The sequence below is a fragment of the Bicyclus anynana genome, chromosome Z (assembly GCF_947172395.1).
Source record: "Bicyclus anynana chromosome Z, ilBicAnyn1.1, whole genome shotgun sequence".
Classification (NCBI taxonomy): domain Eukaryota; kingdom Metazoa; phylum Arthropoda; class Insecta; order Lepidoptera; family Nymphalidae; genus Bicyclus; species Bicyclus anynana.
Window position 1 is genome coordinate 15997886 of NC_069110.1, and position 24025 is coordinate 16021910.

General features: G+C 35.0%; 2 protein-coding genes across 4 annotated transcripts in view; one reads left to right on the top strand and one right to left on the bottom strand.

Annotated features, from left to right (window-relative positions):
* The window catches only part of LOC112048039 (UNC93-like protein), a 134903-nt gene that overhangs the window by 105481 nt on the left and 5397 nt on the right, over positions 1-24025 (bottom strand). The gene's annotated exons all lie outside the window — the stretch shown is intronic.
* Positions 21093-21881, top strand: LOC128199747 (uncharacterized). The gene has a single exon (XM_052890827.1). The coding sequence runs from the start codon at positions 21093-21095 to the stop codon at positions 21879-21881; it is 789 nt and encodes a 262-aa protein (XP_052746787.1).

Below are 24025 nucleotides of genomic sequence, written 5' to 3' on the forward strand. Positions count from 1 at the left end.
ACGAAGGGGAATCTGCGATGAACCTTCACTGTTATTTAGTTCGCGTTTTGTCTTCTAGGACGTAATTAATAAACTGGAATAAGGCGGTTTGAACTCGGTCAAAACACTCCGAGTATGTTGAAACGATTTGATTTTTATATTTATTTTATGAATATTTTATTAAGTATGCCTCATGTCGCGATTTCACTAGGGTTACGAATAAACTAATATTCTTATTCCTTTTTTAATTTAAATATTTTAGAAAGTCTGTCTGTTTAGACCCTTTATTTTAGGGATGCATGAAGGTAGGAAATTGAAGTTTAAACCGTAATTATACTCAGGTTTACTAAATCAAATTTCCAAGTTTTCGTTAAAAAAGGATACAAATTAAATCTAAAAAAAAACAGAGGGTCTTTATATTACAGGATAAGCTCGGCAAAAACTGTGCAATACGATTAACGAGTATATTGATAGGAACATTATACTCGTAAATCGTACGGAACCCTCGATAGGCGAATGCGACTTGCACTTCTCCGGTTTTTATTCATTGTCTACATAACATTGGTTAAAAGTAAAGTGATAAAATTAAAATTAAATCTAGGGCGCTATCAAACGTAAAAGTCTGGTAAAATATCGGCCAAAAACAGCAAGGTGTTTATTCGTAATAAATATTATCATGTATCATTATTTCACAATATACGAATAGATTTATAAGTATATTTACAAGTATTATTTGCTTTAAGAAGCTATAAAGCAAATTGCTAGCTTATATTGTAAATTTAACTTAATGTCACTTAGCGTTAAATTAACTTTGTAAAGTTGGTTATTCGCAATCTTTATTCCTAAAAAATTCAAACTTAGTATCATGCTACAACATTTAATTACTTAGGGGTTCGTTCTTGTCTATAGATTGCTTACAAATGGCTAAAGCCATCTTAGGTTTACATGATCTTTACCTTATCCAAGACTCCTGGCAGAGATCGTCATTCAATTAATTATCACGCTAAACGCAGATGAGGTAGGCTATATTTTATCCCTCTATTCCTACGGGAACGGAAATCACGCGGGTAAAACCGGGCCGCGTCTGCTAGTACCTGATAAATATTGTAAAAGAAGTTTACTCGATGAGTAAGTATGGGACGTATTTCAAGTCAAAAAAGGCCCGCTTTCAATAGGAATCGGTCGCGGCATGCGGTTCACCTCGCGGCGAGTCGCGCACGGGTCGCGGCTAGTTTGTTTATGTTTTCTCATACTTTGTTTGTTTAAAGAAGAAAACCTCCGGCTCATGGTTATGATAGCTATTTATGTGCAGAAGTGTACAAAGTTTGGAGTACGTTGACGAGTTAAGTCGACTCTAGCCTAGTGCTTCAAATTAATATCTACAACTAATGTAAAATGGCATGAAGTTTTAGATATTATTAATGTGCTAAGATTACAATATTAAGCAACAGTTTGCACTAAAATAATTTATCATCTTCATCATATTCGGTTCACTGGTGGATACGAGTCTCCTCTCAGAATGAGAGGGGTTAAGCTAGTTATCCACCACGCTGGCCTAATATGGATTGATAGACTTCGCACACATAGAAAATTAAGAAAAGTCTCAAGTATACAGGTTTCACAACGTATTTCGTTCACAGTGTGAGACGCTTGATATTTAATTTCTATGCCCTAAACTACGCCGTCCGAATCAAAAACAGAGGTTGAAAGCTGGATTTTTTATTGATTATTACAAATAAAAAATCATAATTAATATCGCGAAAATCGTTATAAATATAAAAATATATATACAATTAATATTTAAAAATATCGTCTTTAGTGACGAAAATTCATTTTAAGAGATGGTAACTGATGATGCAATTTAAGATGAAAGCGGGCTAACTTATTAGGAGTAGGATGAAAATCCATACCCCTTTCGATTTTTATACGAAATCGTACCGGAACGCTAAATCGCTTAGCTGTACGTCTTTGCCGGTAGGGTGGTAACTAGCCATGGCCGAACCCACCAGCCAGACCCGGACTAATTAAGAAAACCTCAATCGGCTCAGCTAGGGATCAAACCCAGAACCTCCGTCTTGTAAATTCACCGCGCATACCACTGCGCCATGGAGATCGTCAAAAAAGCACATTAAGCCATCATTTATTTTTGAGATTAAAATATGAAATGCCACATGATTCCCTCGATTCGTAAACCATCGAGTTTTTTTGGGAGTCATGCAAAACATAATCATGATAAATCATTACGGGCCGACCCAGATCGCAATCCCGTTGTTCATGTCGCCTTATTAATTGCTTTGTTAGTGCCGATATCATTTTCATTGGCGCCACGAGGTGAGCGGTAGTAGTAACCTCAATATGTGTCCAGTGTTAAGAGCCGTGATAGTGATAGTGGATAATTCGATACAGTAGGTGAATTCGATTTGGAGGGCGCAGGTTCGAATCCGTTCAGGGACATGCACCTCCAAGTTTTCAGTCAAGTGTATTTTAATTAAATATCACGTGTCTCATACGGCGAAGGAAAAACATCGTGAGGAGACCTTCGTACTTGATAATTTCTTTATTCTATATGTGTGTAAAGTCTGCATTTGGCCAGCGTGGTGGACTAACCCTTCTCATTCTGGGAGCAGACCAGTGATCAACTGTGAGCCGAATATGGGTTCTTAATAATTAAAGATCTCAAACCCTGCACACTCATCGAAGACAACATAAACATGGCATTTCATACCGTAACATATAACGTAAACATCGCAAAACTTTTATTTGACTTGCAGACAGTATGAGAATAAAACGTATGTTTTTTTATATTATTACGGGATTTTATGAAGAATCATTCCCCTAGTCGCGTGTCAAACTGTAGTCTGGCAACTGGCGACTAAGGTTATGATTCCTTATATTATAATATAAAAATAAGATAGAATAAAAATAAGCTAATATAGATAAGATAATATAAAAATGAGCTTTGTATATTATATATAATTGGACGTTAGAGACCTTTGGAACCTGTAACCTTCCAAAGTCACTACTTTCGAAACTTTTTATTTGGTACGAAGCATACTCTGAAATACTTTCAGCTTTCATAAAATAAAGTATGTTTGGCTAACGAAGGCTCTTATATTATTAGGCTGGAAGCAACTTTAAAGACGTATTCACGTCAAACCATTTTCTACAGACGAAATGCGAATCAACGTAAGCATAAGCATGAAACTATGTAAAGCATTGGGTCCGCGAGGCCTTGTGTCTCGTTGCGCTTGATTGTACCGCCAATTAGAAAGTGCTCAGGATAAATCTGACCGCTTGACCGAACGCACTGACTTAATGTTTATACAGCCACTTGACGCTTGCGACTTGTTACATTTTTTAATCTCGGATAAACTCGCGCTTGACCACGATCTTACCTGAAAGTGTAGATGTGGCTTAAGGCGGCCTCCGTGGCGCAGTGGTATGCGCGGTGGATTTACAAAACGAAGGTCCTGGGTTCGATCCCCGGCTGGGCAGATTGAGATTTTCTTAATTTGTCCAGGTCTGGCTGGTGAGAGGCTTCGGCCGTGGCTAGTTACCACCCTACCGGTAAAGACGTACCGCCAAGCGATTTAGCGTTCCGGTACGATGCCGTGTAGAAACCGAAAGAGGTGTGGAATGTCATCCTCCTCCAAACAAGTTAGCCCGCTTCCATCTTAGACTGCATCATCACTTACCATCAGGTGAGATTGTAGTCAAGGACTAACTTGTAAAGAATAAAAATAAAAAAAAAGGCGCAACGCGCTTACCCAGAAGAAGAAAAATTTCATTCACTTGGTTTTTATATAAAATAACGTTAATAAGCATACGGCTACCGTCCCTAAGTTATATGATGGCAAAGCCTGTAGCCAATTACCGGACTCCTTTTCAGACAACGCCAAAATACGAGCCTTATCTGATGTAGAAGTACATTGCTCTAAGACACGTTTCTGTGTAAGCAATAAAAGTGCTTTGTCCCACAGGCTTTGACACCCCACAGACACAGGATAACTCTCGCCAGGGCATAATGCGCTGACCTTGCTTCTACAAGACTCTCCACAACAATATCAGTCGATCTTGATGAGTTGAGGATCTGACTGATAAGTGTAGCAATATATATTCCAATTCACGGCAATATATATAAAGACCCTGAAAAATCACAGTTGCCGTTACGCACTTGGCCGCACCTCCTCGCAGCCAGGTGTAAACAGGTACGATTTCGACACATTTATACATTCATTTATATACATATTATATCAAATTAAAGCATTTTTTTATTATGATACATCTAATTAAATTTGGCCGCAAATAACGGTTGTTGTCTATTAAAGATGGTAAATATTTATGGTAGAGTGAAAAAGGGTTACCGCGTTACATCACTAGTCAGACGAGATATTTTTATAATTTTAAAATTGTTCTTGTCTTTTTATTACACTGTGCATTTGTTTGTTAATGTAATAATATTGTTGTAATTTTGTTAATTCAACTGTTTATTTTTAATTAAGTATACCTACTCCTACCCTAACCTTATCCAAACCTACCCCTACCCTAATCCTACCGTACCCTACTATACCCAACCCTACCCCTATTTTAAGAAATATTACGAATTACCAATTTTCAAGTGAAATTTTCTACATGATTCGTCCTTTTATTATAAGAGGTCAATGTCAGACACATGCATTTCGAAGATCCATTTTTATTTATACAGGGTGTTGGGGAGAATTTCCTACAACTCTGGCGTTATTTTTTTTAAGAAAATTAATTAAAATTGTTCAAGGAATATATGTTCTCAAAATGGATATATTCGGAGTAAATAATATTTCTTTTGTAAATAGACCTTAAAACCTAGAAAAATTCATACCTTTTGCTCTAAAAGCACAGTTAATCCCTAAAAACAATTTAAAGGTAATAATACAACGTTTGCCGGGTCCTCTATATATATTATTCAATTACAAAGCCCATAAAGCCGTGCCGATATAGTTAATTGGTATGAAGAGTTTTTAATTGACAAATAAACTGGTAACGAGCTTAATAATATACAATTAATACAATATAGTGCGCATTAAAAGAACCTTGTTCTTTACCTGACATCCGAAGGAATGTTATATATTTTATAAGTATGCGTGTGTCTGAACATATTTGCCATTATATTTCATGCTTCATAAACACCATTAACCAAGTAAACCGTTTAAAACATAATGTGAGATGACGAGCATCACATTTTAATTATCATAATATTATCCCATCTGGATTTGTTTTAAGTTTTACATTAATTATTATTTTTTATTGAGTACATACATTTTTATTTTGTGTTTTATGATTATCGTTCTATAGACGCTTCACGTATTCTCAGAATTTTATGTTACAATTACTTTAAGTCACCGTTGTATCCCGGACTTAATAAAAAGATTACTTTTTTTTAAATTTAGATTCGCATGAAGCTATTTTCAAGCTAGTGATAGTAAAAACGTTATGTAGTAGGTAATGATAAAAATACATACTAGTACACATTACAAGTACCAGGCTAACATAAAAGTAAATAACTTCTCGTTTCCGCATTCCCTAATACTCAACAAGTCTTGGAGACACAATCGATTAACCAAGTCAAACCAAGCTATATTAGTCAGAGAGCGAGTGTCAATATTGATGTACCTGCGCATTGCGTGTCATACTCAAAAGTATGGACATTGATGTAGCAACAATAATAAACTGTAAACCAATTTTTCTTTGTTTTAGCTACTACACAACTTAACGATTGATTATATCCTCACATAATGTTAAGTGGGGTGGTTCTTTGTTATGGTATACCGCTGACTTAAAGACCTTAAAGACCGCTGGTTCCTTTAAAGAGTCTCCATAAGTTCTACGTTGGCTTCTCACCCCAAGCTTGCGTAACAAACCCGGCGATAATACGATGTCAGAACATGTCAATGGTAGCCAATTAGATCTATTTCATTGACCCACTGCGCTTGTACCAACGTAAACATGTTATGTGGAGACGAAATCGATTTCGTGTTGAATAAATCGCGGACTATCATGATTCACCCGTTACTTATGACACAGCGACAAAGCCTCAATAGCTCGACGGTAAGAGCGGTTGGACTCATCACAGAGGGGGAGTGGTTCCATCCTCACCCCGTTGGCCTATTGTCGTACCCACTCCTAGCTCAGTCTTTCCCGACTAGTTCGAGGGGAATGAGATTATTGGTCGCATTTTAAATGTAAAATTATATGGCAAATATTCTTAAAAAAAAATCATGCGTTACGCTGTTCATTGTCTTTTGAAAATGGTCACGACTCAGTGTGTGCTACGCTAGTGATGTATCCACTAGCGCGGCGCTGGTCTCCTGTGGAGCCAGGTGGTGACGCGGGCGGAAACAACAAGAAGAAGATACTTACATAGTGTTACTAAATAATCATTAATAATATGTAACATAATTCATAATTTAATATACAGGATACTCTGGAGTATTTCCAAAGAGTCTAGGGCTATATTATTTAAGGAAAATGAATTAAAAATTACTAAGCAACATATTTGTGTTCTAAAATTAAAATTTTCGGAGTAAAAACTATTTTTTTTGTTTTTAAATCTTAAATTGTGTCCATCGCATCCCTATATTATGACCTAGCCAAACTTATTCATTGATAAATATCGTGAAGTAACTTACTAGTGAAGTGCGGAGTGTTAGTCGCAATATATAGTCGATACCAGTCTTACCACTACGGTTATGTATTTTAAAATGCAAAGATAGATTAAGGCGTGTGTTGTTATGTGTGTTTGTTATAGCCGGAAATATTTTAATTATTTTGTATGAAAACATAAAATTGCCTTTTAGTTAAACAAAAATAATTATGCAGTTCCTATAAGTAGACTTGTCAACACATTGAAGTTATTGGAAATATTTCGCAACACCCTGTATATTAATGTGTTAAATAAATAATTAGGACAGCTAATAATAATAATGAATTATAAATGTGAAACGAGCCTAACTCAAAAATGAGCTTTTTTTATTCTTTGACTGCGATTACACCCGATGTTAAGTGATAATGCAGTCTAAGATGGAAGCGAGGATACTTGAAGAGGAACAAGTTTTTTCAACCCGTACCTCCGAAGGTTTCTACGCGACATTATACCGGGAAGCTAAATCGCTTGACGGTACGACTTTGTCGGTAGGGTGGTATCTAGCCTCAGCCTAATGCTCCGGCTAACCTTAACGGCTTTAACCAGACAATACAAGAAGGTTATTTTTAAAAATACTATTATCTTGAGGAGATAAGTGCGTCAATTAGTTATTAATGAGGTCCGCACTCTGTGGTCGCAGATAGTTATTCTTATCAGCTTTATGTACTTTGACAAAACACTGTATCTATAAAACGTGCATTTTTGAGATATCACAGTTCGTCGGGACTTGTTCAGTTTTCACTATCATTTATGTATATGTAGTGTATACACTATTATTACAGTATATATACAGTGTATATACTATCAATCCATTTTTCAGTATTTTCAAGAATATTAGTGCTGCCGACCGAATTGTTTTTTTTTTCTTTTTTCGGCCGCAGGTGCTTTCTCGTTTCTGGACTGCGATTACAGACCGACACGACCAGTGACCAGTGACGACGGAAACCGACGGTTTTACGTGCTCTCCGAGGCACGGCGGTGTACCAACACCGCCAACTTCCCAACTCCAGACTGCTATTAAGATTTTTCTTGTTAGAAACCAATAACGTATTTTACTTTCTTGGTCTTATTGTCCGTAGCTAAACCACGACCACAAGGCCAATGAGACAGTTGGCAACGTTGGATATAGGATGATTAGTTAAAGCATATCTAAAGGCACTATTAAAGAATGTTCTTCTAAAACTATTATAAAACTAAACTATTATTTTAACTTAAATACAAACACACATACATATACATAGACTGTAAAATCATTACTCTCCCTTTTGTCTTCGCCGTAGGCGGATAATAACTCTCACACCTAGTGCGAGGAACTGAATCGCGTTGATGTCGAATTTATGAACGTTCAGACAACAGATAAGATATTACTAAATACTAGCCCTAGTACTAAAACTAGTAGTTCCCGTATCTGTAGGAATAAAGTGACAAAATATATTTTAAAACACTCACAAATAACGTGACTTTCTAGTCATCATCATCATCATTATCAACCCATATTAGGCTCACTGCTGAGCTAGAGTCTCCTCTCAGAATGAGAGGGATTAGGCCAATAGTCCACCACGCTGGCCCAATGCGGATTGGCAGACTTCAAACACGCAGAGAATTAAGAAAATTCTCTGGCATGCAGGTTTCCTCACGATGTTTGCCTTCACCGTTTGAGACACGTAATATTTTAAAATGCACACAACTGAAAAGTTGGAGGTGCATGCCCCGAACCGGATTTGAACCCACACCCTCCGGATTCGCAGGCAGAGGTCATATCCACTGGGCTATCACGGCTCTCATTAAATTAGGTTAATGGTACGTCAATGTCCTAATTATCTTCTAACTGGTTTTGAGAAAATTAATTTTGCATAGTGTGAAACTGGCATGGTCTTGAGCCAATTTAGAGTATATTTAAAACCGACTTCAAAAAGGAGGAGATTCTCAAGTTGACTGGTATGTTTTTTTATTTAGTAATTGTTACGAGAAATCTAGACAATTTACAGCATAAATCACCGTTGATTTTACTGTGTAATTGTGTATGTACACCATACAGGCACGTGTTGTAATATTGTAAAGCGGTAAAGTTTGTGGGGCTGAAGGGTTTAATGTCAGGATCTACTGAACTAATTCTGAAAATTCTTTTACCAATAGAAAGCCACGTTATTTGCAAGTAATATAGGCTATGTTTAATTCCCACGGGAACGTGAACTACGCGGGTGAAATCGCGGGGCGTCTGCTAGTATTATATACATTTCTTCTATTCATTCCAATATTTCAATTTCAGCCCAGCTGGTCTATTCACTAATTTGGTCTTTATCTATTAACAACCTATTAAAATTAACATCAACTAAATTGACAAAATATAATCTATCTACTATTAGTAAGCACCGGATGACGTTCGTTACATGGAATCTCAATATAGTATATGTCAACTAGCATACTAAACACTTTTTTTTTAAATACAACCGACTTCAAAACTTGAGACGAAACCAAATAGGTAAAAATAAGGTAATTATAATATTTTCTAACTTTGAAATCGCTGCCAAGCCTGTGATCCATAAATTCAACGCAAAGATTATTGTCACAGACATTGTTTTTGTCTTTTATGTGTTTTTTTCTGTAACAACTAAAATCAACACCACACGGGCAAATCGTCGGTTGAAAAATATATATTTAGCCTGCATAATAGAGGTTTATAAATCTGATCTACAAAACAATTAATAACTGAGCTTAAAAAAGAGCCAAAATAGATATTTGCTGCGGAAAATGTTTTTGTATTTTCCATTAAAATTCAACTTAAAACCGTTTGCAAGTGTTGCAAAGATCTCGAATCTGTTTAGTTGTTTCATTTCGTAATGTTTGGAATGGCTCAAGTTATTCTGTAGGTACATAATTGGTTGGTATTCAAAGCCTTGAATACCAGTCTGGTTGTATCAAGTGCATTCACGTTGCCAAATCTAAACTTATGAACAGTTGAAGAGACAGTGATCTTTTTAGAATGAATAAGTGACTAACTTGAGTGATATTCATAATCACCTAATAAATAAAATGCTCGATATATATACTTCCAATAAGTAAACGAATGAGAATCCAAACTTTTTGGGTTTGATCCTCATCCCTTAGACCTTTTTGAACTAATTTGATAGCGATATCTGTTAGAAACGTCAAAGTACGTGTCGTTTATCTGTCAGTTGTTTGTTTGTGGACATCTGTCAGTTGACGATCTGAGCGTAGGAGAGAGCAAGCGGTAGATCTCAAGTTTATTCAGTTGAACGCTTTAGCTGGATCTAATCAGTTTAGCAGTGAGTAAGTGAATTGATTGTGTCTGTTATTCGTATAGTCAAGCCATGGTATTGTAAGTTACTTAGCTGGAAGCCAACACGAGCGGGGAAGGGGAGCGCTTGCATGTTGTAAAAGGATCCTTTAACCCTGCTACTAGCGGTTGCCAGACCGTAATTCCGCTCGTGCTTGACTATCTGCCCTATGATACTTAATCCTGGTTTAGATAGTGTAGATCAGTGCTATACTTGATCAATATTGTAGTTAGAGGGTAGGTAGTGTTACTTTGTGTATTTTGCCATTCCTGACGTATATCGTAGAACCTAGTCGAGACATACTACGATAGCATAGCAGTGCGCATTTTTCAATATCAGTCTATGGATTACGAGATCCCGATATTCAGCCAGTGTTATTTGGTCTTCCTCCGAAAATCAGCACGTCCACTGCTAGACGTAGGCCTCTTGACTTCCAAACAAAACGTTGTCGAACCGCCGGCAGATGATCCCTTTAATCGTATATAATTAATGTTGTATTCTTTCTATTATACTACTCGCACTACCTCTTTGACTAGTCCGTCAAACCAGCGAACCGGTTTCGCTTATCACTGAATCCGTTTCAAATACCGGTCCGTTCAACTCCGCTAAGATTTATATTGACATGAAAATCTTTTGATAAGTCCGCCAACACATATTGAAAATATGTGGTGGGCCTAACCTCTATATTACTTTGTTATATTGTTTTGACGGCTTCTGTGGCGCAGTGGTATGCGCGGTGGACTTACTAGACGGTGGCCCTGGGTGCAATTCCCGGCTGCACCAATTGAGGTTTTCTTAATTGGTCCAGGTCTGACTGGTGGGAGAATTTTGGCCGTGGCTAGTTACCAACCTACCGGCAAAAACCGCCAAGCGAATTATCGTTCCGGTACGATGTCGTATAGAAACCGAAGGTGTGGATTTTCATCCTACTCCTAACAAGTTCGCCCGCTTCCATCTTAGACTTCACTTACCATCATGTGAGATTGTAGTCAAGGGCTAACTTGTAAAGAATATAACAAAAATCTCATTAATAATGGTTCAGACTAACCGAAGTACTCGTAATACAATTTCAATTCATAAAAATCAATCAAAAATCATATTACTCGTAATTAGTCATATACGAGTACCTAACTGGTTACTCGTATATTAGTGATACGTAAGTATTAAAACTTGCACTGTTAATGTTGGTTTGCCTTTTTCTTTTGCAACGCACGAAAGTAAGGGCCGGCGCACACATGCTGAGGTAGCGAAGAGCATCGAAGATGACTTCTGCATACCTAAGCACAGTGACAAGAAAACTACCGCGATTGTCTATTAGCAGTAAAGCATCCATCGTTCACGTACTTACATATTTCTATGCCTCTTGAAAAACTGCGCTTTCATGCCCATAGGTATAGGCCTCAAACTAAAGCTCAAAGTCACACACAAGCGATGTTTAGAGAACTAAGTTTGACATTTCATGATCGAATCAGATATGAGAAAATCCGCAAAAGAACAAAGTTACTTGCATACTCGCAGCTCACCATGTCGAAACGCTGAAGAAGCAGTGGAGACAAATGGTGAGCGTGCTGTTTGGAAAAAGACCTATGTCGTGCAGTCGACTTCCAACTGCTGATCTAATGAAGCTCTGATGGCGACGTAACAAGCGTAATAAGCATTACCTTAAATTGCATAAGTCATCATCATCATTATTATCAGCCGATAAATGTCCACTGCTAAACATAGGCCTTTTTTAAGGACTGACAAACAATACGGTTTTGAGCCGCCTTATTTGAAGGAGTATTAAATTCAATTGATACATTTATTGTCTACCGTTCCGTCCCCAGTCTGAAAGTTCCTTGATTTCTATTACAGAATAGCCGACGCTCCGTGGTTTTATTCCCGTAAGAATACGGGGTTAAAATATACCTTATGACACTCACAAATAACGTGGCTTTCTAGTGGTAAAAGAATTTTCAAAATCGGTTCAGTAGATCCATAGATTACCCCTACAATACCACAAACTTTATCTTTCCACAATTTATTTTTTCTAGCTTTCTAGTATACTTTTTTAATTGCTATATGTGGGGATATGTACCCACTAGCCTCGTGTATTTTTAACGTCACTCTAGGTACGACAGTGGCAGCTGACATAACCTCAGCTGTGCAAGGACTCTAAATGCTCCAACAGAGGTCATCGTTCCGTTACTATGTAATAACAACATTGCGAGAATGAAGCGAAAGTCGTGTTAGGAATGCTCAGTTACAAATAACAGACAAGTTGAGACCGGCTCCTTGGTGATGATATGGGTTTTTCAGTTACGTGGAATTTTGTCGCAGATTTTTAGGGTTCCGCGGGTTCACTCGCGCACATTTTAATGTATGTCTGTTTTCTCCGAATGTACTTAACCAATCCAGTTGTCATTTGGTACACATATCAAGGTTTATGGCCCAAGTACAGGATGTATCGTGAATATGTAAAATTTGAATACGGGGACCACTTATAGGGGGTAAGATGGAAATTTAAAAAAAAAACTTTTTTAAACTGCGTCATGTGTCACACCAAACAAACGAGGATTCGTAAAAGGATTGCAAATATATTCTTTATGTAATTTTGAAATAAATAGTTTCCAAGTTGTTCAAGAAAATAGACAACAAGCTACGTAGGCTCTTAATCTATATAAAAGACACTCCCGTGAAAATACGGGGATAAAATACAGCTTATGATACTTACAAATAACGTACGAATTTTCAAAATGGTTCAGTAGGTACATTCATTGGTTATAATACCATAAATTTTCCTTTTTACCCAATATTTGTCTGGATAAGTCTAGATAAATCTCGCATCACTGTCGAGCGAAAGAGCTATTCTATATCAATGTACCACGACAAATACTTAAGGAATCAGTTCTACTTCACTACCGTTTTTAACAAAAAAATGTATTTCATTATTTCTTAATAAGTCGATAACATTTTTTATAGTATAAAGCAAATCAATAAAAAATTGATTGAAAATGAAAATTTAGGTACTTGCCAACACGGATTACATGAGGCAGTACAGTAATTTGCGGTGTTTGAACTAATATTATATACAGGTAAAGTTTGTGATATTGTAGGGGGTAATCTGTGGACCGATAATGATAATTCTTTTACCATTACAATGCCACGTTATTAGACTATATTTTATCTCCCTAATCTCACAGGATACGAGTATTACTAAATTGACGTTAATAATAATTTGATTTTATATTGACATTTGTTTATTGAATATTGACATATTTGTATCATTTGTATTGTAATTTGTATTATTATGTATTTGTAATTTGTATTTTTGTAATTTGGTTATTGGAATAAAGGCTATTATTATTATTATTATTAATCTCACAGGAACGGGATACGGGGGTGAAACCGGCGTGTTAACATTATTGGAGATTACCAACAATGTTAACACGTTAATGAATAACATACAAGTTAACACTAGATTAACTTGGTAATTTCTAATAATGTTAACATGGATTTTAATCCATTAAGAATTAATTTAAAATAGCTGTAGTTTTCTACTATTAATTAGTTTAATAGCCAATAAACCTATCGGAATCACATAATCAGTTTTTAGTGTAAGTAGAACTACTACTAAGATATGTATCTGTAGTATATTCTAAAATTTGGCACTGTTATTTATTTTAGTTTTTTTATCTATAAAAAAAATATTGATTTTTTTTTTATTTTATTATTTATTTTTATCTATGGTATAAGATAGGCGTTTCAATTTTATAATTAATGATGTTTTTATTACTCTTAGCTAACATTCCTCACGTTGGAAATGGAATGGAAAATTATATAAAATAAAAAATAATAATTAATGACCTATTAAATCATCGTTTAAAAATGTCGCATAATACGAACACGGTTCATAATAATACAATATAGTTATGCAACCAGTATACCTTCGTACATTGCTTCCATTTATAAAGTATCCATAGACGTACCGACAATCTTCCTACATCCACTCGAACAAGAATCAGCCGCCAAACAGCTCTAATATCACGGTCATAACACACACAGATAAAAAGTTAAGCACCCAACTACACAAATAAGTAAATAACACACACAAAATATAACGCATAAACAAACACACACCCGTATGTTACGTATGAAAAACGCACCACAAAATCATTATCGGACCATTGAAAATTTCATGTAAGCCATTGTAATACGTATAACAGTTGAGCGGTATAAGTGCTCGATACAATAAAATCCATTATGTATAGTGAGTATGAATCACTCAGTAATAATCCCGACAATATTTTTTATTTTACTTTAAATAGCATTTATTTATATATTTATTTTTATAACAAAGAAAATAGATGAAAATATAGTAAATAAGTATGTATAAAGGCGGTCTTATCTATCATTAATGATAGTTAATATTATAGTGATCAACAATAGTTTGGCCGGGAAATTTTTAGGCAACCTACTCGCAATATATTGTATAACGTACTAAACTTGATATTTATGCTTTATCTATACTTATAATAAATCTGTAGAGAGGTTAATTCTGTAAATAAAATATATTTCCAAAATAACTATCGTGCGGTGATTAACGATCGATACTGATGCCAAAAATGAAATCAATAAAATTTTTGTCTGCCTGTATATTCGTTATAGAAACAAAAACTACTCGACGGATTTTAATGAAACTTGGTACAATAAATATTCTTCATACTCCTGGGCAGGTTATAGTATACTTTTCATCACGCTACAATCAATAGGAGCAGACCACTTATGGGGAAGTTACTATATTTTACAGCGATACTACTGTAAGGACTGGATTAAACAAATAAACAGATGTGTAAAGATCGTTTCCAATACTGATCTTCTGCTATACAGCACCCGCTTTCTGTAAATTTACAGCGCTGTGACATCGTTGGTTTCCATAAAAACTTCGTTGATTTGAATTTAGGCATTGCATAGAAATAATAAAATTCGAATAAGACTTATTATAGGCGAATATTTTATCGACGAGATCGCACGGCGCACCCCAGTTCTCGTATCAATAATTATCTTTGTATCAATTAGTAATTATATAGTAAATATTTATAATGGAACTTGACGATATCTTAAGCTTGCAGTTTTGAAGTTTAGATGTCTCGCTCATATTTGCTGTTAATTTCACGGTTAATAAAACTTTGAATTCATCATCACTACGCAAACGTGACGTCAATATAAATTAACCAATTAATATGCAATTTTTAATGACATGACCTTGCTTAAAAGAGTCAGACAATGATGTTAGGAAATAAGTATAATCTTTACTAATGTTGATAAAGAGGTAAAGTTTGTAAGTTTATATGGGTAATCTCTAGCAAGTTCGTTGATAACACTCCCATGATATGCGGGCGACGGGCGGAAAGACTGCGCGGGTGTGCAATCGTGCGTGCAGGGACGTGCATCAGTAGTGGGTTTTTCATTCATCGCTACACTCCCACCGCCCCGCGCGCAACATCGGGAGTGTTACGAACAAAGTTGCCAAGCTATAATAGAACCGATTTTGTAAATTATCTTACCAATTGAAAGCCACAAGAACAAAAACTAGGCGGGTGACAGCATGGGGCGTCTGCTATTATTTATATATGACACCGTAAAATTGTAAATGCCGTTAGATTATAATCTATCTGGCGAGATTGTGAACCGCAACATACTCCAACTTGGACTCCGGTTCAAGTTGGAGTATGTAGCTTGACTACAATCTCACCTAAGCGGTAAGTGAAAAATGGAATCTAAGATGGAAGCGGGCTAACTTGTTATGAGGAGGATGAAAATTCACACCCCTTTCGGTTTCTACACTACAGGAACGCTAATTCGCTTCGCAGTACGTCTTTGCCGGTAGGGTGGTATCTAGCCACAGCCGAAGTCTCCCACCAGACAGACCTGGACCAAAACCAAACGCATGCACACAAAGTTAAGTTAGTTTATTATTGTTTTGGTATTTTTAATATTTTTTTACCGTTTGCATTTTATCCATTAATTACTAGTATATATAATGCAGTGCAATGAGTTTATTTTTCCACCTAGATGAGAAAAGACAGAAATTGTTCAAGCGGAAAGTCCAGATTTTAGCCGACTTTAGGCTCTCAGCTAGCCAAAAACTATATTTTATTATGACAGACTTACACTACAAGTTGGCATATCTGTAGATACTTTAACAGCCTACTTACCAGTTCACACTAGTTTAGTCCGGATTACTTATTTCAAACTACGCGCAATTGCTTATTGATATTTTTTTATTTTCCCTATACACACTTAAAGATTAAAATAAATTAATTAATATTCAACTAGAAAACCCAGAACCGTAAGATTTTACACGTTTTTCTTAAATGTAGAATAACTAAACATAATTTATACTTAGTGATTGCGCGTGGCACGGTAGCCCATGTACTAAAAAAGCAAGTTTTTGTTTTAATTCTATCATTAAACTTGTAAACTATGTTATAAATATAATATAGTCATTAAATCTATAAGTAATCGTTTTAGAAGTCCAATACTAAAATTTAAATATTCAGTTACTATTATTATAAAGCTACAGAGTTTGTTCATTTGTGTTTTAAACGTGCTAATCTTAGAACCTAGTGGTTCGAATAAAAAATATTGTTGTGTTGAATAGTCCATTTATAAAAATAAAAAAAAATTAATGAAACGAAAAAAAAACTTTGATCATGATCAAACGTGTTCATACAAACTGCATCTATAAAATCGATGTTTTGTGTTAAAATTACACGAGTGTGTATTACGATTTAAAATTTATAGTTGTGTGTGTAAGGACACAGGTTATAGTATTGGTGTTTTGATGTGTGAGTTTACCTCGTCCTCCTCAAAAAACGACAGACATTTTTGTGAACTTCAGTGCGATGTAATTCCAATTGGTCTTTAAATCGCATCGGTTGCATACACTGCATAAACGGTTAAAATTACAAATATTAAAAAAAACCTGATGCAAAACTCCGAGCTTACTGATACCTTCTTGTAAGAACAGCTCAATGTTTCATAGCCGGACCTCGTGAACAAAACCACTGGTGATCCAAGCCACTGATGATCCAATCCACTGGTCGTCCGAACCACGGGTGAAGTAAACAAAAAACTTGTTGCGGTCGTGTGACGTTGCCTATATTTGACAACATTTTGCGGTTTTCTGTTTTATAAACACAAGTTTTATTTCTCTTTGTTCAAAGTAATGAGTAGCTGTATTAGGTAAGATAAGTAGTCATTATGAAGACAATCAGTTTGATTAGATATTCAAAACATTATTCTACATATTATAAAAATAAACTAAACATCGTTTTATTGATATCTAGCGGACGCCCACGAATCGTTAGCAAGAAGATCAGTATTTCATAAATTACGCGAGAACTATGGATTTTACGGGATAGAAATAGCTTATAATGTGTTGCTCAATAACCTTCTCTATCCACCAACGAAAATTCCGTTTAAATCGATTCAGCCGTTCCATAGATTATTCCGGACAAAAAGATAGAAAGACAAAAAAGTTTAAAAAAGCTTGATTATGTTTTAGTATCGAGTAAGTAATATGCACTTGAGATAACAAATTTATCTTGAAATCACAGACTTTAAAAAAAATATTTTTTTTTGAAGAACACTTTATTACTATAGGTCACATATAATTATTTGTCGTCCCATCGCAATAAAAGAGAGAGCGATATTTTTGAATCGGTCGCTACTTGTCGACAATGTCTTTTTCTCTTTGTATCTTCGTCGATGATAAAAAAAACACTGAATAATAATTAAATAGTGTCAAAATTGTAAGGAAAAACGAATTTGCATATCAATTAACTGTAAAGTCATTACAATCAGTCAATTACCATGAATTTAAATACATTAAAACTTAAAAGTACACTTGTAAACTAATTACTTAGCTGGTTTGTGATAATCAGAATATAATTGTGTATTATGTTCCTTCCCTTACACCCTACGTAGAAATTGCAAACGGTTCGAAAATTATAAAAAATATGAGCATGACACTCGTTATAGACTGGTCACGTGGCCGATCGGATCTCTCAATCCCACACGTTTTTTTTTTTAATTTTCGAATTGTTAACGTTCATAGTGTGTGAATCGAAGTGCCTCATGGCTACATTCCCAGTACTAATGCCAAGATTTTCATTACAAATAACGAAAATTTAAGTGTTGGTCCATGTGCTTACAGTAATTTTCAAGATATTAAAACACAAATAAACATTTTTAAGCTATTGCATAGCTTTTATCGCGGGCTTCGAGTGCGGCGACCTAATCAAGTAATTCCGTAACGAAAATAAGCCTAACACCCAAATCGTGATAGCCCAGTGGACTTATCACACTAATATTATAAAGGCGAAAGTTGGCTGAAATTTGGAATAGAAATAGATTTTACTCTGGATTAACACATAGGCTACTTTTCATCCCGGAAAAATCCATGGTTCCCGCGGGATTTGTAAAAAACTGAATTCCACGCGGACGACGTCGCGGGCGTGCGCTAGTATTTTATAATGGCTCAAGTACATCCCTTCAAAGCAAGATCAAACTTTAAGGGTTACCGTGTCTGACGATTGATATGATTTCTCATGATTTCCTATATAAATTAAAAAAAATTATAAGTTCCTGAATTTTATAAACTATTCATTTAATAATTTTATATAGGTACTTTATTCTTTTATTAACATTGTCTGGTAGAAAGCTTAATACCTACTAGTTCATTACATGAAAGCATTTTTACTACTAGATTACTTCTATTTATTTTTTTATCAGAATATTGACTAACAAATGTCTAATAATGTTTTGTAAAATATAACTGCAAAGTGGGAGCACCAGTGTAAACTCTTCGAACACCACATCTCACTCGCAAAACATTGCTTATTCATTTTCAGAAAGAAAACTGTAAGATCTATATGTCGTTAGCTCGTTGGTTACAAATTGTGTATTGCACAAGCTGTTTAAATAAATTGCTAACCTACAACACTTGTAAAGTACGAGCAGGTATCTGTTTCTTAATCGATTTATTTTAAATATTGTTTTAAGTTTTCATTTAATTTAACAACATGTATAAGACATATGACGAGTAAATAAACCTCTGTTATACCTACACGGTGTATTGACCAGACTTAAATCCGTTATGTACAAATACCTAATACCTTAATGGCATTCCTAGTTAGTACAGCTTTTGTTCACTTGAAGGAGAAAGGGAATTCGTATTGTAGTTAAACACTACATAGCTTAAACAAAATACGTACCTGATATGATTATAAAAACATGAGAAGCAAATCTAGACAGTCATTCTGTGACTTTTGAATGTAGTTTCAATATTGTACCCACAAAACGCTAGGTTACCTACCAACTTTAGGGCTTTCATTGTAATAATACAACACTAACATTATTACTTATAAGGCTATAAAATTAAGACATTTAAGCTTTTGCTATTTGGAAAAAATAAAAGTTGTCGTTGAAATAAATTAACGCCGAAAGAGCAACAATGTTTCATTTTAATAATTTAATTTTTTTTTTTATTTTTTACAAGTTAGCCCTTGACTACAATCTCACCTGATGGTAAGTGATGATGCAGTCTTGTTAGGAGGAGGATGAAAATCCACACCCCTTTCGGTTTCGTACCGAAACGCTAAATCGCTTGGCGATACGTCTTTGTCGGTAGGGTGGTAACTAGCCACGGCCGAAGCCTCCCACCAGCCAGACCTGGACAAATTAAGAAAATCTCAATCTGCCCAGCCGGGGATCGAACCCAGGACCTCCGTCTTGTAAATCCACCGCGCATACCACTGCGCCACGGAGGCCGTCAAAATCAAATTAAATATGAAATTATGACAATAAAAATACGAAAGCAATAAAATAATTGAGGCTTCGAAAATATATTGTCAATGTACCTACTCGTAGTACTGGTTACTAGTTATTATCCTAACAGTTTAATTTAAGTAGGTACAAATAGTTGTACATTAGGTACAAGACTTAAAAAAAAATCATTTTTTAAAAGCTAAAATAACACAATCATATATCCATAATATCAAACCCTGGTAATTTTAAGATCTGATGAGGGGCAAGTAAGTTATCGTATATCGATAAAAACTTTTTAACAAAAATATTTAACCGACTTCAAACTACAAAAATATACTAAAAATCGAAAAATAACATCGTATGTGCTACCTTCTGATCACTTTTAAGGAGGTGCCAAGCCAGTGGCGTATTAATTAAAACCGCTTCTAAAAGAACCACAAGATAGAACCGTCTGAAAATCCTAAAACTTTATAATTTAAACGACTTTAATTAATACATCACTATGTTGGCACTGCCTTCAAAGTGATCAGAAGCACATACGATGTTAATTTTCGCTTTTTAATATTTTTGTGGATTGAAGTCGGTTGAATTTTTTTGTTATAAAGTATTAATTTTTCTGTTTTTAGTGTGTTTTGGCATATCGAACGAAAGCGCCACAGTAAGGTCAACTTCGTTATTTTCATTTTAACACAAAATTACTGAACAAATTTTAATAAAAATTAAATGGGACTAATCTGGGAGGGCGCTGCAGTGCGTTAACAGTAACATATGTTCCTTATTAAAAGTGTATTTAAAAATTATAAATGTGCAAGTTTACGGTTCTTTTCATGATATACGTATAGAATAGTGGACAATACGCTAGTGAAAGTGTTATTAGCAACATTCGACGGATAAAAGAGTGAAAAAAGTGCATAAACACAGACACTGTTTACTCGCCAACCGTTTGAAAATACAGTAAACAAACTCCTTGTGCTCGAATAATTTGATGTCATTTGCAAAAATAAAATTATTGGACACTGTGTTCCTGTGTTAATAGTGTTATTAAACATTAACACAAAGCGAAATCACAAAATTGAAAACATATGATACATAACTACCTCAAGTGAAGTGAATAGAGGGTCAAAAATTAAATGCACGTCAAGTAAACGTCAAGTATAACAATAGCGACGATATCGATAACAAAATTCACCATATCTATTAAGTTGACTGGTGGCGTAATTGGAACTACTCTTGACTCCCGCATTCGAGTCCCACGGTTCAAACCCCGGTCTGAGAAATTGTTTTTCTGTTTTTAATTTATTTCTTCGGTTTTTTATATAATAATGGATAACATATTACAACTTTTAAAAAAGATTCAAGAAGATCTGAATGAAACTAAAGAAAGTGTTCGAAATAGCGAAATCAACTTGTTAAACAAAATTAACGAGACATTCGACCATGTACAAAGCAAGCTGCAAAGCTTAGAAGATACTGTTAGTTCACAGGAGCAACGACTAGACCTACTTGAAAAACGAGTCAGAGAAAGGAACATCGTTATTTTCGGTGTGCAAGAAAAAGAGCGAAACTACGATGAACTAAACAAGATTATTCTTGACCTTTTTAATGATGTTATGAAAATAAGCTGTACAGATTTGGATATACAGTCCTTAAGAAGAATAGGCAAAAAAAGCGAAAAAATAAGACCAGTTATTGTAACATTTTCTACATTAAAAAGAAAGATCGAGATTTTACGAAACAAAAAATCATTAGAAACTCAAAACTGCTATATTAAAGAAGACTTTCCGCCCAATATCCTGGCAAAGAGACGGGAACTCCAAAACAAAGCTAAAGAAGAGAGGGAAAAAGGGAAAAAAGTATTCATAAAATATGACAAACTAATTATTATTCCACCAAAAGAAGCTACAAACAGAGCCAACAAAAGGAACCATTCAGGATCTCCGCCAGAAAAATACACTCGACATGGGATTTATAACAAAGAGTCAACACAAATACAGAAGAAGAACACCCTAACATCCTACTGGAATAACAAACATGGACAAACTTCTACTCGAAAAGAAAAATTTTCAACTGCAGACTCGGCCACAGCCAGTTGTAGTGGCACAAACAAATAGCAATCATTGTCTACCGACCCTCTCTCTCCTCCAACACGAATGGTCAGCGTGGAGGAGTATGACCAAAACCCCCCAGTTACAACACATAAACTACATACAACATACAAATCAAAACTTGAAATTTGTACATATAATGCGAGATCTCTCGCTTCTCCTGAAAGACTTATAGAAATAAATCATGCCTTGAAAAATATTAACTTCGATATTTTAGGTCTTGCTGAAATTAGACGAGAGGGTTGTAAAATAGAAGAATATTCAGACTACATCTTTCTCTATAAAGGAGAGAAACAAGGATCACGTGGAGTTGGATTCATGGTAAAAAAGAAATACAAAAATAATATAGTAGATTTCACTGGGTTTTCTGATAGAGTAGCGCTTTTACAATTAAAAATAGATAACTTCGATATCTCTATTATACAAGTATATGCCCCGACAGAAAGTAGTACAGAAGACGAATTAATCCACTTCTACGATACTTTAGAAAAAGCGTATGAATATACAGACAAAAATGTTCTTGTGATAGGCGACTTCAATGCCAAAATTGGACAACCAAAACAAAACGAGAAGCTAATTATGGGCAGATACGGGTATGGAAAAAGAAATGAAAGAGGAAATATCTTAATATCATATGCATTCGGACATAAGCTATCGATTGTGAATACATACTTCAAGAAAAAGCCGAATAAAAGATGGACATGGATCTCACCGGACCGAAAAACTAAAAACGAAATAGATTTCATATTAACTAACTGTCTGAGATACATTACGAATATTGAAGTCCTTAATAAATTTAATTTCCCTTCCGACCATCGCCTTGTAAGAGCCACACTAATATTAAAAAACTTTAAAAAAAGCAGAAAATCTTACAAAACTTCTATATACATTCCCAAATGGGAATCGGAAATACAAACATATGTCAATAATTTAAAAGATAACCTTAAACAATTAGCTATCTATCCAAGAACAAGTGAAACAGTCCAAACCTACTATGACAAACTAGAATCCACAATTAAAACTAGCTCAAGTAGTAACATTCAACAGAGAAAAAATAAACAAGACATTTTCAGTGGTGAAACGAAAACTCTTATAAAACAACGCGCAGAACTTATACGAAAAGAACATAGAAACAGAGACATGAGACGAGATCTAAGTGATCTATTCAAATAGACAAACAAAGCCATTAAAAACGACTACGAACAACATAGAAAATCAATAATAATAAAAAATATAACTCAGTACAGGAGTAGTAAAAAGGCTTTCAAAGAATTGAATACGCATAAAGACTGGATACAGACCTTTAAAAAAGGGACTAGAAAAACTAAGTCAAGAAAAGAGTTAATAGAATGCGCCACTGAATTCTATAGACAGTTATATAAGGGTCAAACAAATACACAAAGCCTAGATTTAGGAGATTTTGAAGGTACATTATCAATAAATGATTTAAAGCCAATTGACGAAATAGAGATCCTAAAATGCATAAAAAATCTGAAAACCGAAAAAAGCACTGGACCCGATAACATACCTAACGAACTATTAATAATTGGAGCTCATCAGTTGGTGGCCCCCTTAGCAGACCTATTCAATATGGTTTTAAACACTGGAGTTGTACCGAAGCAATGGCTAACTTCAGATATTACACTTCTGTATAAAAAAGGCGACCCTCTAGATATTTCAAATTATAGACCAATTAGTCTTCTTTCTTGCATATACAAACTATTTACTAGCATTCTCGTAGATAGAATAGGGCCGGAAATTGATAACTTCCAACCAAAAGAACAAGCTGGATTCCGCGCCGGTTTTAGCACAATAGACCACATACATACGATGGAGCAAATTATTGAAAAATACAAAGAATATAACAGAACCCTATATATTGCATTTATCGATTATACTAAAGCATTCGATAGCATATTTCATGATTCCATCTGGAAAGCACTAATGGAATGCAATATCCAGAAAACGTACATCAAAATTCTCAAGACTATATATAACAATAGCGTAAGTAAAATAAAGCTAGAAAATAGAGGAGACATAATAAAGCTAGGTAGAGGAGTCAGGCAGGGAGATCCATTATCTCCAAAACTGTTCATCGCAGTACTGGAAAGCATTTTTAAGAAATTGAATTGGACAGATAAAGGTTTAAT

Coding starts and splice junctions, on each gene's coding strand:
- LOC128199747 (XM_052890827.1), top strand. CDS start 21,093: ATGGATAACATATTACAACTTTTAAAAAAGATTCAAGAAGATCTGAAT.